This window comes from Bombus affinis, chromosome 5, assembly GCF_024516045.1.
Source record: "Bombus affinis isolate iyBomAffi1 chromosome 5, iyBomAffi1.2, whole genome shotgun sequence".
In the NCBI taxonomy this organism is placed as follows: Eukaryota; Metazoa; Arthropoda; class Insecta; order Hymenoptera; family Apidae; genus Bombus; species Bombus affinis.
This window is the reverse complement of record NC_066348.1, coordinates 10,855,101-10,868,894: the sequence shown is the minus strand read 5'-3', so window position 1 is coordinate 10,868,894 and position 13,794 is coordinate 10,855,101. Positions and strand designations below refer to the sequence as shown.

Below are 13,794 nucleotides of genomic sequence, written 5' to 3'. Positions count from 1 at the left end.
AGCAAAATATCGTAAACGTATCTGGAAATTACGAAAAATTTATTTCGATTTATTTCAATTAAACGTATTCCGAGAGCAGCAAACGTATTCCTTATCCATTGACAGGTAATCAACGAAATCATACACGGGTACTTAAAAATACCTACAGTTATGAAAAATATTTCCAAGTTCGGAAAAACGCTTCCACGCAAGTTTGACCAATCGTACCAATCCTCTAGAGTTTCAGCTTCTTAACAGATTGGATCATCTCCGAAGACTAAACAGACGGTATACGACTACGTTTGCATCTATACGACAATTGGATCTACGCAAGACTGCAGATTCGATATCCACGAAATATTCTATGTATATTTCATGAAGTTAAAAATTATACTGTTTTATTTCACATCTGGTTCCAATAGAATAAGATGGATTAAACGTAATTCAATAAAATAATTTAAAACAAAAAATGTTGTACATCTATTATTTCCTTATAAGATAAAAGACACTTTTGGGACGATCTAATGTTAAAAATTCTCTGTGAAAGTTGATTGTAATCTTCTTCTTATCTAAAGAAAAAGAGAAAATAGAAATAGATGTATTCAGTATGAATTATTTATTTTATGCATAGGAAACATAGGCAAGACGGTAAATGAAAAAGGTAGCCTCGAAATGAGAATTCATCGCGAAGCTTATCACGGAAGAAAAGTGAATTAAATGCACCGTGTACGATGATCGTTGTTTACACGATTCGTAACACAAATGGCTAACACCTACGAGTGAAGGCTTCAACAGGTGCACTTTCCTCTATATGCAGTTTATACGTAGAGGAAGATCTTCGCTATAAATAGACGAAACATCGTTCCTTCAGACATCTAGTGAAAACTCCCTCAACGAAACACGTTCCTAAAACGCAACTTGCTCGTAAAACAAATAGGGCCATGTAACTGAAAGGAACCTCGAGAAAGAAAGAGAAAAATGGGAAGAAACAGAAACTTCCATTTTCCATTACAGAAACGTTCTTTGTTGAAAGAAAAATTCCTCAAATTAAAAATTCTAAAAAAACGAAATACCGCCATTGTCTATCCTGGCAAATTATCTTCCGTCTTAACCAGTTACCTACTCTTGACGAGTATACTCGTCACGCGTAAAAAGCAGTTTTCGCTGTTTAAACTGCAATTTCAGCGAAAACTAAAATATATTCGTAAATTTGAAGACGTTTCGAACATTTGGAAGCCAGGACCAGGTAAAACGAACAAATGAAGAGATATAAATAATTATTATGAAAAAGCTATAATACAGCGTGAACAAAGTAGTCGTTCTGTCCTTTCTAACGCATTTTAGTCGCATTAGTCGCAACGGCTAACTGATCAATACATTGTCGAGTCGATCAACTTTGGTATTCCGATCGTATCGACGTGAAAATCGGCGTAACGAATAAGGCGCAAGAATCGTTTTCTTCTCTCGCAAATACCGAAGATGGACAACGCGTATCGGCGAATTTCTAATTTCAGAAAAATGTAATTTGATTCGTGGCGAAACGTGTGAGAAACGCGTCGAATTAAAGAGGCGAAGGTTTAAGCAGCCCGACCAAGCGAGTGAAATGCGAGGCTTACCATTGATGCTTACGACCATGGAGATAGACGCGACGATCAGGAAGCACGTGACAGCGGTACATGTATCGGCCATGTTGATAACGTCTAGCGCGTCACATTCGAAAATAAATTCGGCTGTTTAAATTGCGATCGGCTGATGTCCTTGGCGCATTGATCGCATGCTGGTGTATGGCGGCGAGCGCGTTGCAACGCAAAACGAGCGGATTTGGGTACAATAGACAGCCATATTGAGAATAGCCGGAGTCTGCGCTGGATGGGTACAGCTGCTCCAGAAACCTTGAAGCCCAGGGAAAATCAATATCCATGGCAGCCGGAAGGTCCTGTTCGTTCAGCGGGAACGTTTGACGTCAAAGTTTCTGCGCATTCGCATCACATCCAGGAAAAAGAAAATTCACTGTCACTGAATCAATGATTTGTCGACACCGCAACTAAAATTCAACTTACAATGCCTCGAAAGCTAAAATAGTCCGACACTCGCCGTAAAAACATCTTTCGTTTCGTACGTTCATTCGAACGAAATAACTCGTCTGTAACTGTGGACCGAACCATTTGAATTTTGCTCGACGAGTTAGAGAAAATCTTCGAAATGTGTTATTTAAATCTTCGTTACAGGTCCAGCTAGAAAAGTTGTAAAAAGCTACCTTCACTTTCTTCTTCGCTATTCCGACTAATTGTACTTCTTTCAACATTTCTTTACACGTCACCTATTGTTAATCTTTCCAATTCTTCTAACTCGTAAAAAAAAAAAAAAAAAAAAAAAAAGAAAAAAGGAAGGAAACAAATTGTTTGACTCAATTTTTGAAAAGTTATTCTGTTTTCTGCACCAACGCCTCCTATAGCCCGTTACACGAGACTTTTCGGGATTTTGTTCGTTTTGTAACGAAACACGACTATCCCGATCACATTGGTAGAATTTGAAATCATCCTGAAAGTGCAAATGTAAAAGACAGAAAATAGTTGTGGCGAATATTTGGGGGGAAAAATAGTACATAGTATAGATAGGTATTTTGAGCGTACAATAAATATCAAAAATTATTCCATTGAATATCGAGACGTATCGGTACAACAGATAATTGACTGTTTAATTAATTTCGTGAAATTAATTTCCTCCACGAGATACACCATAAAGAGCTATCTTCAACATGTTATAGACGCTAAATACTGTCCCATTGAACATTGAGATGCATCGATGTGATGGATAATTGACTGTTTAATCACTTTTGGAATCTCTGCGAAATATACACTCGCACTAAATATCTTGTTACTTAAAATACAATATAATATGTAATATACGATATGTAATATAATATGTAACATACACGTACACACGCGATATATTTATAAAGAAGCACGTATCAGAGTTGGAATAATTTCGTGAGCAACAGTAGACGGTAAATGTAATTTGCAAACGACCTCTTTATCAAATATCGATAAACGCGATCGATATGGAAGGGATCAGTGCTTATGCTGGCCAAATATTCCGTCATCGTTCAAACATCCATCGAAACTAATCCCAGTACATACCATTCGAATAATCGAGTAACTTCGTTATCGCGTATGATACAGTGCAATTACTTGATTGCAATGATATCTCAACGATTATTAACAGATACCAAGATGTCTCGACAGTTGCAAAAATCTTTTATAAATAAATTACACGTGGCTCGCGAAGCTGTTTCAACGTTGCTGGAAACTTTTTGCGTATATGATATACGAAGCATTTCGAAATGATCATTGCAGCACTGTAGCGAGACACGCCTAACTTGATCGTATCGGTGAAATTTCAAACGGATTTGGAAGTGTGCATAGAAGTTATATTTATCAGGGACACGTACTTTCCAAAATCATCAAACTATTCGAACAGTCAATTATTATTTAGTATGTTAATAAGCCACGATGTAATACTCTTAAAGAGTTAGAAAGAATAAATTTTCGGAAAATGGAACAATTTGACTTTCAAATGGCTCGTACGTGATCTAATCATCTGTTTGATGAACTTTTAATTGCTATCGTAGATAGGATCGTAAAATACTACGAATGTTACAGACATTGTCGTGATTTTCCTATAAAGTAACACACGACGCGTAGTCCGTTTGATGTTCGATTTGCTTGGCTCTTGTAATCCAATTTCAATAAAATTGTACAAAATGCACGTGATACGAAAGAAAATATAAAATATACAAAATACTCTTTACTTCTCTTTTTTTTTTTTTTTTTCTTTTCAATCATATTCTCAAAAATATGAATTTGCATCAAAATCTACAGTCTAATTAGAATATTAGAAAGAATATTCAGACAGACGATGTATATAAAGGAGATACAAATTACGACGATGAGAGAACTCGCAAGATATTTGTATCTGTGAAATTGCAACTGTTGCGTCGATAAATATCTACGCCGATTAAATTTTTGATACACTTCGGATTCTCATCGGAAAACCAGTAATAACATATTTCTATTTCGTAATATATTTCTGATATACAGAGGATGCTCTCAAAAAAATATACACCCACGTTAATTAAATGGTATCGTGAAATTGCTGCATCGTATTATTACAATTTTTATACAAATCTTCCTTTCCTTCAATTTTGTGTACATTTCGGATGTATTCCTTTCTTTTAATCCTATTGATGGATCGATAGATTTAATTTTATAAAATTGATTTTTTGAATATTTATACATTCCATATCTTTTTAAGCACCACGTCACACGATTCTTTCGGTAGAAATAACTGCGTAAAATTACATTTTCTCTGTACCTGGGAGCTTTTGCGCGGTGAATTTTATACGATCGAAGCCCCTTTTTCGAGTGGCAAGGGTGCTTCGGCATGGGAAAGTGCCTCTCCATTATCGTTTTAGCTGGCTGTTTCCATTTGTATAAAGTCGTCGTTATTATCGTCTTTATCACAACGAAACCATCCCATTACATCAGTGTATTTAAGGTTTCCCCACAGTTAACCCATCATTCGAGCAATCCACGTGCTTTACATAATTCTCAATATCACGTTTCCATTTTCTAACATCCGTGACTGTAGCTATTCCAACGTCACGTACTCTTGATGAATTCTATCGCCGATTTTTACACCACCTCCCACGTTTTTAATTAAATTGTATTTTCTTTCTGTACGACTGGAACGTTGTTAGTTTCATACCAAATTCTTATTTATCGGAATTCTATTCTATTCTATTCGAACAGAGAAAAGAATGTGTAGATTTTTTAAAAAGAAACTTATCCGTCACTGAGAAATGTTAGGTTCGACTGATAAAACGTACAGACACCAGAGTATTCGTGGGAGCAGTCGAACATCAACGATTCTACGATCTCGGCATATTCCACCTCAAACGCGATTCCGTAAAATTCAAACTAATCGTCCAGCGAGCTGTTCCATGTTTTCCAAACTGAACAGATCGTGAGCATCGGCCAGCGATATGGGAAATGAAGATAATTTCCAATTGTTCGTAACATCTGACGATCATTCGACTTAAAACATAGTTCTCGCGGTCGCGGCAAACAAGTTACGCAGGCAATTTGTCAGCTGTCGAACGAGAGAGCTGGCTGGTTGTACTGAGTTGAAGCAGAGCGATTCGAAGAACGGCAGAGACGCGAAAGGGAAGCGTTCGCCGAGAATACGTCCGTTTCGTCTTTCTCGTTAGACGGTGGAAATGAATTGGCGATTTCACCATGAATACTATAAAGGAAGTTAACGCTGTAACTGGCGCGAGTTTCGCGTGAAACGTAGCCTTTGACGAGGTGAAAGCCGGTTTGTTTGCGCGTCTCGCCGAACAAATCCGATAACTAAAATTGTCTGGCGAAATTGTTTTACACGAGCCGTGTTCTCGGTAACGCTAGCGGCTATTTAATCAAAATTGTCGGCCGCGTTTCTCGTTGGCCGTTCGATCGACCAACGTGTAATTAAAATGATAATCTTAATAGATCCTCATGGACAAAGCTAGCGAGGCTGGCAGTTGGCGAAGCGAGCTAAGCAAATAGCGAATTATATCGCGTGTTATAACTGGATCGTGGAAGTTTGCGCATATTTTTACACTGATAGATTAACCCTGCTGCTGATCCTCTAATATTTCTCGTTCGATCTCATCTATTACAAATAACAGATACGTAAGACAACATAGGAAAATATATAAGTAAATAGTATCGCGAATAATTACGAATAATTGCATTCATTTTCGTTAAAGGTAAATTATATTGTATTTACGTGCCAAGGATAGAACTGAAATTGCCGCTGATATTGATTTATTCTTGTTAAATTTCAATGTCAGAATAAAAAAGTTTAGCAGTTAGCCGTTGCGACCTCTTTGAAAAGCGTGTACCTAAAAGTGTGTCGCGAACAGTAAGCGATGGCGAGTATACTCGTCGAACACGGAGTACGGGTGGCTGTTATAATATAGAATTAAGTTGTTACGAAACGATTGTTTTATTTTTCAATTTAGTACTGACGGGGCTCGTCGTAACGTAAAATACTGCCATCACTTCGTGACGAGTATACTCGTGGAAAACAGCCAATTGGTTAAACCAGGACCAGATCACGATACCGTTTAAAGTAGAAATTTGTAGAATGGTTAGAGTTAGAGAATATCGGAACTTTGTATTATTATAACGTTTACCATCGCTGCGCTCTCGATATTAACCCTTAACTGCTGCTCTGGGACTCCCAGACGATATAAACATCCGCGTAACTTGGCTCTCGAGCAACGCGTGATGTCAAGTGTCTTGGTAATTTTCAATTAAGTCGCCCCTTATGACTATAACTTGTAACTTCTGATCTTTGTTCCGTATAGGAGTAATTGAGAACGTACAACTTTCCTTTCGCTTTGTTTCGTCTTGTCCATTATGGATGAAAATGCGATTATAGTTACGAAACGAATCATTCTTCGTTGATCGCGATACAATGGAAATGTTTACAGCGAACGTTCCCGAGTGCTTCGAATAAAGAAAGAACGATGCAATACGATACTCTTTGACTTATAAATAACTTTCCTTTGAGACCAATCCGTGGATCAATTTTCTGGCACCGCAGACGCAATGTTACACGTAATCCTAGGAATCGTGAAGTTTTCAGTCTTTTCTAATATTATTTTTCAACTTGAAATTCAATCTATTGGACGTAGGAATATTTTTACTGTAAACTATTAGAAAAATGTCCATCGTATAATCGACGAGCATCGCGAGAGTAATATCCAGGCTTTAAATTCTAAAGGCTCGTTACCGTACAACTGTAGTAGGCAACGTCGTTGCTCTAAACACGTACGTAATTTTGTTCACATTGTATAACCGATAACTATTTTCTTTTTATTATTTCTTTTTATTCGAATGTCCTTCAGCTTTCGCTTTACCACCGTACATCATCCCTACGTCATGCACCGATACTATTTTTCTTTTACACTGTGACACTTACTTCTCTGCTTGACCATGCGATCCTGATCATCATGCAAATGGTCTAAGACTGTTGTCGTAATACTCTACGGAATAACTAAAATTGCTGTATCGTTCTAACACGTTATAGATTTTATTAAAGAGGAACGTTTACCCGATAGAAGACTCAGATTCACGAAATAAGACACGGGTTTTCCCTGACGCCACTTTACGATATAAATAATTAAACTTTTTCTCCCTCGTATATGGAAAGCTTAAAACACTTTTCCTGTATTATCTATGCCAAATCTCCTGTCAATTTCGTTACTAAAATAAATGTTACAGTTATCAGCAATAATCGCCTGCACTCGACTATACGTTTCTTTAATTAAAAATTTATCAAAGCGAAGTCTTCGATTCTTTAAATTCTGCAAAATTTGATGAAACGCGCAATGACTCGAAACTTCTGACGTGTAATGTACGCGAAAGACTCTGTATACTCGTTAGGTCGTTCCTCAAACGAGAAACAGATCGAACTGTTCGCGTTCGAGTCAAACGTAAAGGGAAAAGATTAAATTTCCTAACTTTCCGTCGATAGGATCTTCATCGACGTTTATGACAGTTGACTTCTCTTAATTAGCGAAGCTTCAAGCTTTCGATATTTCCAAGTTTCAATAATTCTCATTCTCCGTTCGCCTTTCAATGACCGTTATTAGCGTGAGCGTATGTCAATAATCAAAGCGAACGATGCTCTTTTGAACCTTCCTTTCCTCTTCCATTCGTCTTCTTTTTCAGAACGGAATATTGGCTAGATCTACTTTAATCGTTGCGCTGATTTAACGAGTGCGTGTTTATTCTCTCTTTATTCTTCGTCTGCTTCTGCCCTCGCATCTGTTGAACATCGATTCGATTGCTGAACTCGACTGTGTGATTCTCCTATCAGGAACGACATTTGCGTCGGAATATACATGTTACGGTCGTTCTTTAAAATTCTTCTAAATTAAAAGTTCCTTAAAACTCTCCTAGCTGCAAAGTTCTTCTCCTGAAAGAGTCGCGGTAAACGTGGATATCTGACGTTACGCGTTCGTTAACGAGCATCTCTTATGTCAAATATTACAAAGCAACGATTTACCCAAAATATAGAAATATCTTCCGAAATAGCGGACTCGTCGTTAGATTATTAGATCGCGGATGTTCGTGCATTTGTGGGAATTATAAAAATGCAAAAGTCCATGAAACGTTTAGGAAACGTAGAGGATGAAATAAATCTTATCTATATATATCTTGAATATGTTTGTGTATGAATATCTTATGATTTGTGTGTATGAATATCTATATCTTTGTGTATGAATATGAATATCTTTGTGTATTTGCTACGATATAATTATTAAAAAGAAGAAGAAACTTTCAATCATGAGAAAGATGGAATATAATGAAATATATTTAGACATTGAATAAAAATTTTTATTTTCATTTCGGAAGATGGAACGAACACGAAATATGCAGCAAATTTTGCGAATATTTCAAAATGAAGGAACTGCGCAAATATAAATATTTGCAAGTTAATTGCACTTAATATGGAACACCTGACTTTAAAAGCTTCCCAAAAACAGAAACATGCTTTTCTTTTTAATTGCTTTCGAGAAATTAATAAGTCCTTTCTGTGTCGCTTTATAAATTCTTTTAACATCGATATTACGTTTTTTCCTAATATTATATTCTAACAATTTCTTACAATTTTTCAGCTGAAAGTTGTATTAAAATAATTTTGGCAACCGCTGAAAATTGTTGAAATTGTTGCACCAAGAGCGTAATTTCTGGGAAAAAAGGGTCGATGAGAACTCAAATCCTTCCGGGACTGTTTTACTCGCTCTATTAAACAAACATGTTTAATGGTAAATCATGCAAAAAGTAATATTTTTTACGTTCATTATTTAACACGACTCTCAGAAAAATTTTATAGGCTGTCAAACGTAACAATCAACTGCATTCGAGCAACATGCTTTCATTTTTAAGGAAATATTTCATTTATTATTTGCGTTATTACTTTAATAAACGTTTGCTATACCGTTAACGTTCATATCTATAAACCAACGTTTACTTACAGCTTTACCCTTACATAACGTCAATCTTCGAAAGAATTACGGATTTTTATTATACAATATATTAATCTTAGTTATTATAACGTTAAGTTATTAGCAAAATTACAAGATTGAAGTTACCAGAAGAAAAAAAGCGAGCTGTTCGTTTCCTCTTTTACAAATATAGAAGAGGAAGGTTGCTTAAGAATGATTAAAACGTAAAATGAAATTCTAATTAAATAAACGCCGTATTACCATTTTTCTACTATAGTTTCGAGTAAATTCCGCGCACTAATCGTATTTCTCTACGGCACAATAATAACATTCTGTTAATCAACCTTTGAAATGTCACCGCAAATGTTCCATGTGCAACGTGACGTGTATTCCGTGATAATTTTCTTAAACTATATGAAGTTAACGTTTATAACATTCTATAAAGTAATAAGCAAACTAAATGAATAGCCTTCATCACGCTGTATATCCTGTTTGCATATTTAATATTAATATCAAAGCTTCCATGCAAAAAGATGTTTTGATATTTTGCAAGCGTATTTTATTACCGAGTGCATAATAATTCATTAACAATCCCCACGATTTATCGTCACAGTACGAAAGTACGTTCAATAATTTACATTCTGTTTTTAAACAGCCTGTTGTAGCTATACTTTGTTTTCACGTATTTCAAGTAAACATATCATCGATAAATAAACCAGTACAAACGCTATTATATCGATGCAAACGTTAAAACATTTTCATCATGGTCAAATGTATTTGGTACATCAATTTTAGCGAATTCAATTAATGTATGACGAATGTTAAGCATTTACTTTGATTCGTTGAGTTTTAAGAATGAAATTAATTAAAATTTCCTTCGATCAAGGTAGATGTAATTTTAACAGAAAATTCCATTAAATTTCTATAAGTATTTCTAATGGTTACTCTTATGCCTATAGATAAAAATTAAAAAGCAAACTATCCTATAAAAATTAACAGATAAAATTATTTTTTCCTGTTAATTTCTATGCCATAATTGCCTCTTCGATTCCCTATTTCTCTACGATTTATTCGTCTCGTACACAATTTTAACGTAATATTTGTAACAACAGACAGAGATACTTAGTTAGATTTAACACGATTCTTTTTTTCGCTTTTGTTAAAAAATTATTCGCAGACCGCAGCTCCTCCTTCGATAAATTTTAATTCTCATTACGTGTACGTACATAAAACGTAGCGAGTACGAAACAACCACAGAATAACGTGATCTTCGATGAGATGCGATGTTTTAATAAGTTCTGATAATAGATGCATCATTAAATATGTAATTGGAAATGGTTGTTAATCGCGAACATTAAATAATAATGTAATTTGAAAATAAATTAAATTCGATATATTTATACCGAATATATTAAAGACGTTTTAACATCGACATATTCAACATTTACTACTATTTTCCAGGCAAAATATCTTCTTGTCGTTACGTATTTGAAACCTCCATAATATCTGAATTTATTTTAGCGGACACAGCAGTATGTAAAAGTTACATTAATAAATAAAAAAAAAAAAAAAAAAAACAACAAATCGCGAGTATCTTCGTTAACTTACAAGATACGTATTATTAAATATCCAAAGAACAATTCTAAACAATTTTGCAGAAATAACATTCCAAACAAATATAATACTTATTAATTGATATATTAAATTCGTCGGATGCAATTTTTTAATCGCACATGAAACAAACGTATATTTCTCATTTCGTTGAATTGTTTTCTACATTTAAATTATTCCTGGATAGATAAGAATTATACGAAACTCACGAAATAAGGAAATAAGCAAAATAAAAAGAAAAAAAGAAGAAAAAAGAGAAGAAACTGATAGATTTCACTTATCGTTAAACTTATATTCTTAAACCAAGTTAAACTTAGTTCGCCATCTTCGTGATATTACGCAATTCAACAAACTGTCAGATGCAAATACAACGTTAACTGTAAATAGAATTGTAACGATAAAAGTTATATTCGAAGTTATGGTAATCTCTACTGCTATGACTCATCATTGTGCAACTGTAACACTTATACCATTAACAAATCTGTATTTTCAGCCACGTTTCTAACTATAATCGTACATTCCATGTACATAAGTAATGTCCACATTGAGAAACGTATAACGCTTAGTTAATAAATTCGAAACCACATCGTTCGCGTGTAGTCCACGTGAACTATATTTGAATTGTATTAAAATGGCAATTTGTAAATTTTATACGTCATATCGAAGGGATTAAGGATATTGAAGGAGAATACATAAATATTCGAGTCGCGTACATAAGTCTTAATATTATAATAATAAATAATAAGTCATAAATAAGTCATAAATAAATCATAAATTTTCATAATCTTAGTACGTTATTGATCTACGATATAGTAAAAGTTCTATACAATAAGTAATAAGCTTTATACAATAGCTCGTGGTTGATAACTCCGCGTTAAATACAATTTATGGCAACAAAATTTTATCCTATTCTAACAGTTCGTGGAAATAAAAATCGACGGACTTATGTAACTTCCAGTTGGCGAACAAATTAACGCAAGTTTCCAACGAATGAAACGCGAATAATGAAATTACACGAATACCGAGGAACGAACTTTAAAATTCCTCGTATCGATCGAATCGACTGTTATTCGTTGAATTTTCCAGGATCGCTAAAATAGGCTAAATCTTACGGACCAAGGAATTTCCGACGATATGAAGGAATTAGGTAACGTTGTCGGAGAAGAGTGCGCGAATGTAATACAATACCTTGGAAAAGTAAAACGTTTCTTTTAATAATGTAAATGGGCTGAAAAATATTGCGGCAGAAGCGAGCAATTACTGATTCTACGTGAAAAACCGAGTGGAAAATGTGGAATAAAATTTGTAAAAATTTAAGTACACCGGTTAAATCCTCAATTTCGATCCTCGGATGAAAAAAAATTAATTGTAATAAATCATACCAGGTGTTTTTCCTATCTTTCTTATTTTTCACGTAGAATCACAGTCTGTGTTTCTATTCGATCTATTGGCCAAAATCTATAAAATTCACGTGGCGATCAACGTATCTATGCATTCTGTCAATTAAAAAAAGAGGATATAGCTTAACGTAGAATAATCTTTTTTATTGCGATAGTGATGGAAATTTCATTATCGAGATTAATCGTGACCTTGTTGAAAGTCTGATCGGCGCTATAACGAAAGAGTAGTTAGGCGAGCGGAATCACGGCGTGGAATGGAAAAGCGTGAGAAAGTAGTCTCATAATGTAATTAATGATCGATGAATCGAAATTCTGTCGTATTTTACAGCGAGGATAAGAACTACTCAAGCTACAATCGAATGTCACTTAAGCGCTCTGGAGATGGAATCAATTAGTACTTGAGTGGCGTTAATTCTTGCGCGAAGATCAATTCTCGCAAACTATTCGAAAAATAAGGATTAAAAGGTTTTTACATAGAGAAGCGTAGGATTGAAGCTTAGGATTTAATTTTGACGCGAATAAATGAAAGTTTAAGAATCGAGATTTAATTGAAATAAAAGTAGGATCGTTAAATTAAAAAACGTGAATAATTCTCAATTTTTGTCGCATATAAAGTATAGACACAAGTCTTTCAAATAATAAAATATTTAACCAACGTTAAATATTTAACTATAACGTGAAAGTAATATAAATGTAAATGAATATCGAACATTCTGAATTATAACACCAATTAATCGCATGCTAATTAATATTTATGAATCATAAGCGAAACACGATGGAAAATCGAAATTCCATATATATATTTCGAACCGTAAAAATAAGATCAGTAGAATGAACATGAGTTGGTGTACACTAGTTTTTTATTAAATGAAAAATAATAGATACGAATAGTAATAATAATAGAATATTTCTTAATTAACTTTTTCATTAATAGATATTATGTTTACATATATACAAATAAATATAATTTTCTACAAATAATATATATGTTATCAATTTAGGATATGAGTATAAAATTTCTCACCATGTCACAAATTTTCCCGAACGTTATTTTTCGCATTTGAACTTGCAGTTGGATACTACGACTATATTTCTTATATTTGTTTACAAGTTTAATAAAACTATTTTACGCTATGGCTTCGCTTGTTACTTACGGCTTCTTCAAACCAAGCGATTAAGAGATCGAATAAAGCTGAAATTACGTGATATAATATGCGCGTATACTTCGTGTGCCTGACATTACGAGCATCACACTACTTACAAAGGAGATTTTACCTTGTATAAATCATACTTTTACTTTAGCAGCATGATAAATTTTATCCGATTACTTGAAAGCTGTTTGTATTCCGAGTTATTAAGCATCGTTATAACAACGAATGGTGTTGATAATTCTCTAATTTATTTAAATTTCCAAATTAACATAAAGTGTTACGTAATCATTTTATAAATGTCTTAAAACGTTATGAAAATTATTTTATATGAAATCTTCCCTTAGAGAACGTGGGCAGATGAATATTAAACTTTGATGGAACGCATCTAACGATTAAATATTACATATCTATGAAATTCATCTAAATGATTAAATATCAGATATCTATGGTATTCATCAAACGATTGAATATCAAATAATATAAAATTAGCAACATTTCGATATTATGGATTAATTGAATTAACTTTTAAATCGAAACACAAACGTGTTAACTACAACCTGCGGATTAAAGCGATTACAACTTTTTCCTTTTT

The 13,794-nt window shown here is 34.0% G+C and overlaps 3 protein-coding genes across 5 annotated transcripts in view; 1 reads left to right on the top strand and 2 right to left on the bottom strand.

The window, feature by feature from the left end:
• LOC126916446 (uncharacterized) overlaps positions 1 to 2,022 on the bottom strand; it is a 106,879-nt gene extending 104,857 nt beyond the window's left edge. For both annotated transcript variants that reach the window (XM_050722292.1, XM_050722291.1), the window contains exon 1: positions 1,596 to 2,022. In XM_050722292.1, coding sequence (XP_050578249.1) covers positions 1,596 to 1,668 — 73 coding nt within the window. In that variant the 5' untranslated portion in view covers positions 1,669 to 2,022. The remainder of the gene's footprint in view (positions 1 to 1,595) is intronic.
• The window catches only part of LOC126916447 (uncharacterized), a 103,734-nt gene that overhangs the window by 2,402 nt on the left and 87,538 nt on the right, over positions 1 to 13,794 (bottom strand). The window lies entirely within an intron of this gene.
• The window catches only part of LOC126916453 (uncharacterized), a 105,421-nt gene that overhangs the window by 18,524 nt on the left and 73,103 nt on the right, over positions 1 to 13,794 (top strand). The window lies entirely within an intron of this gene.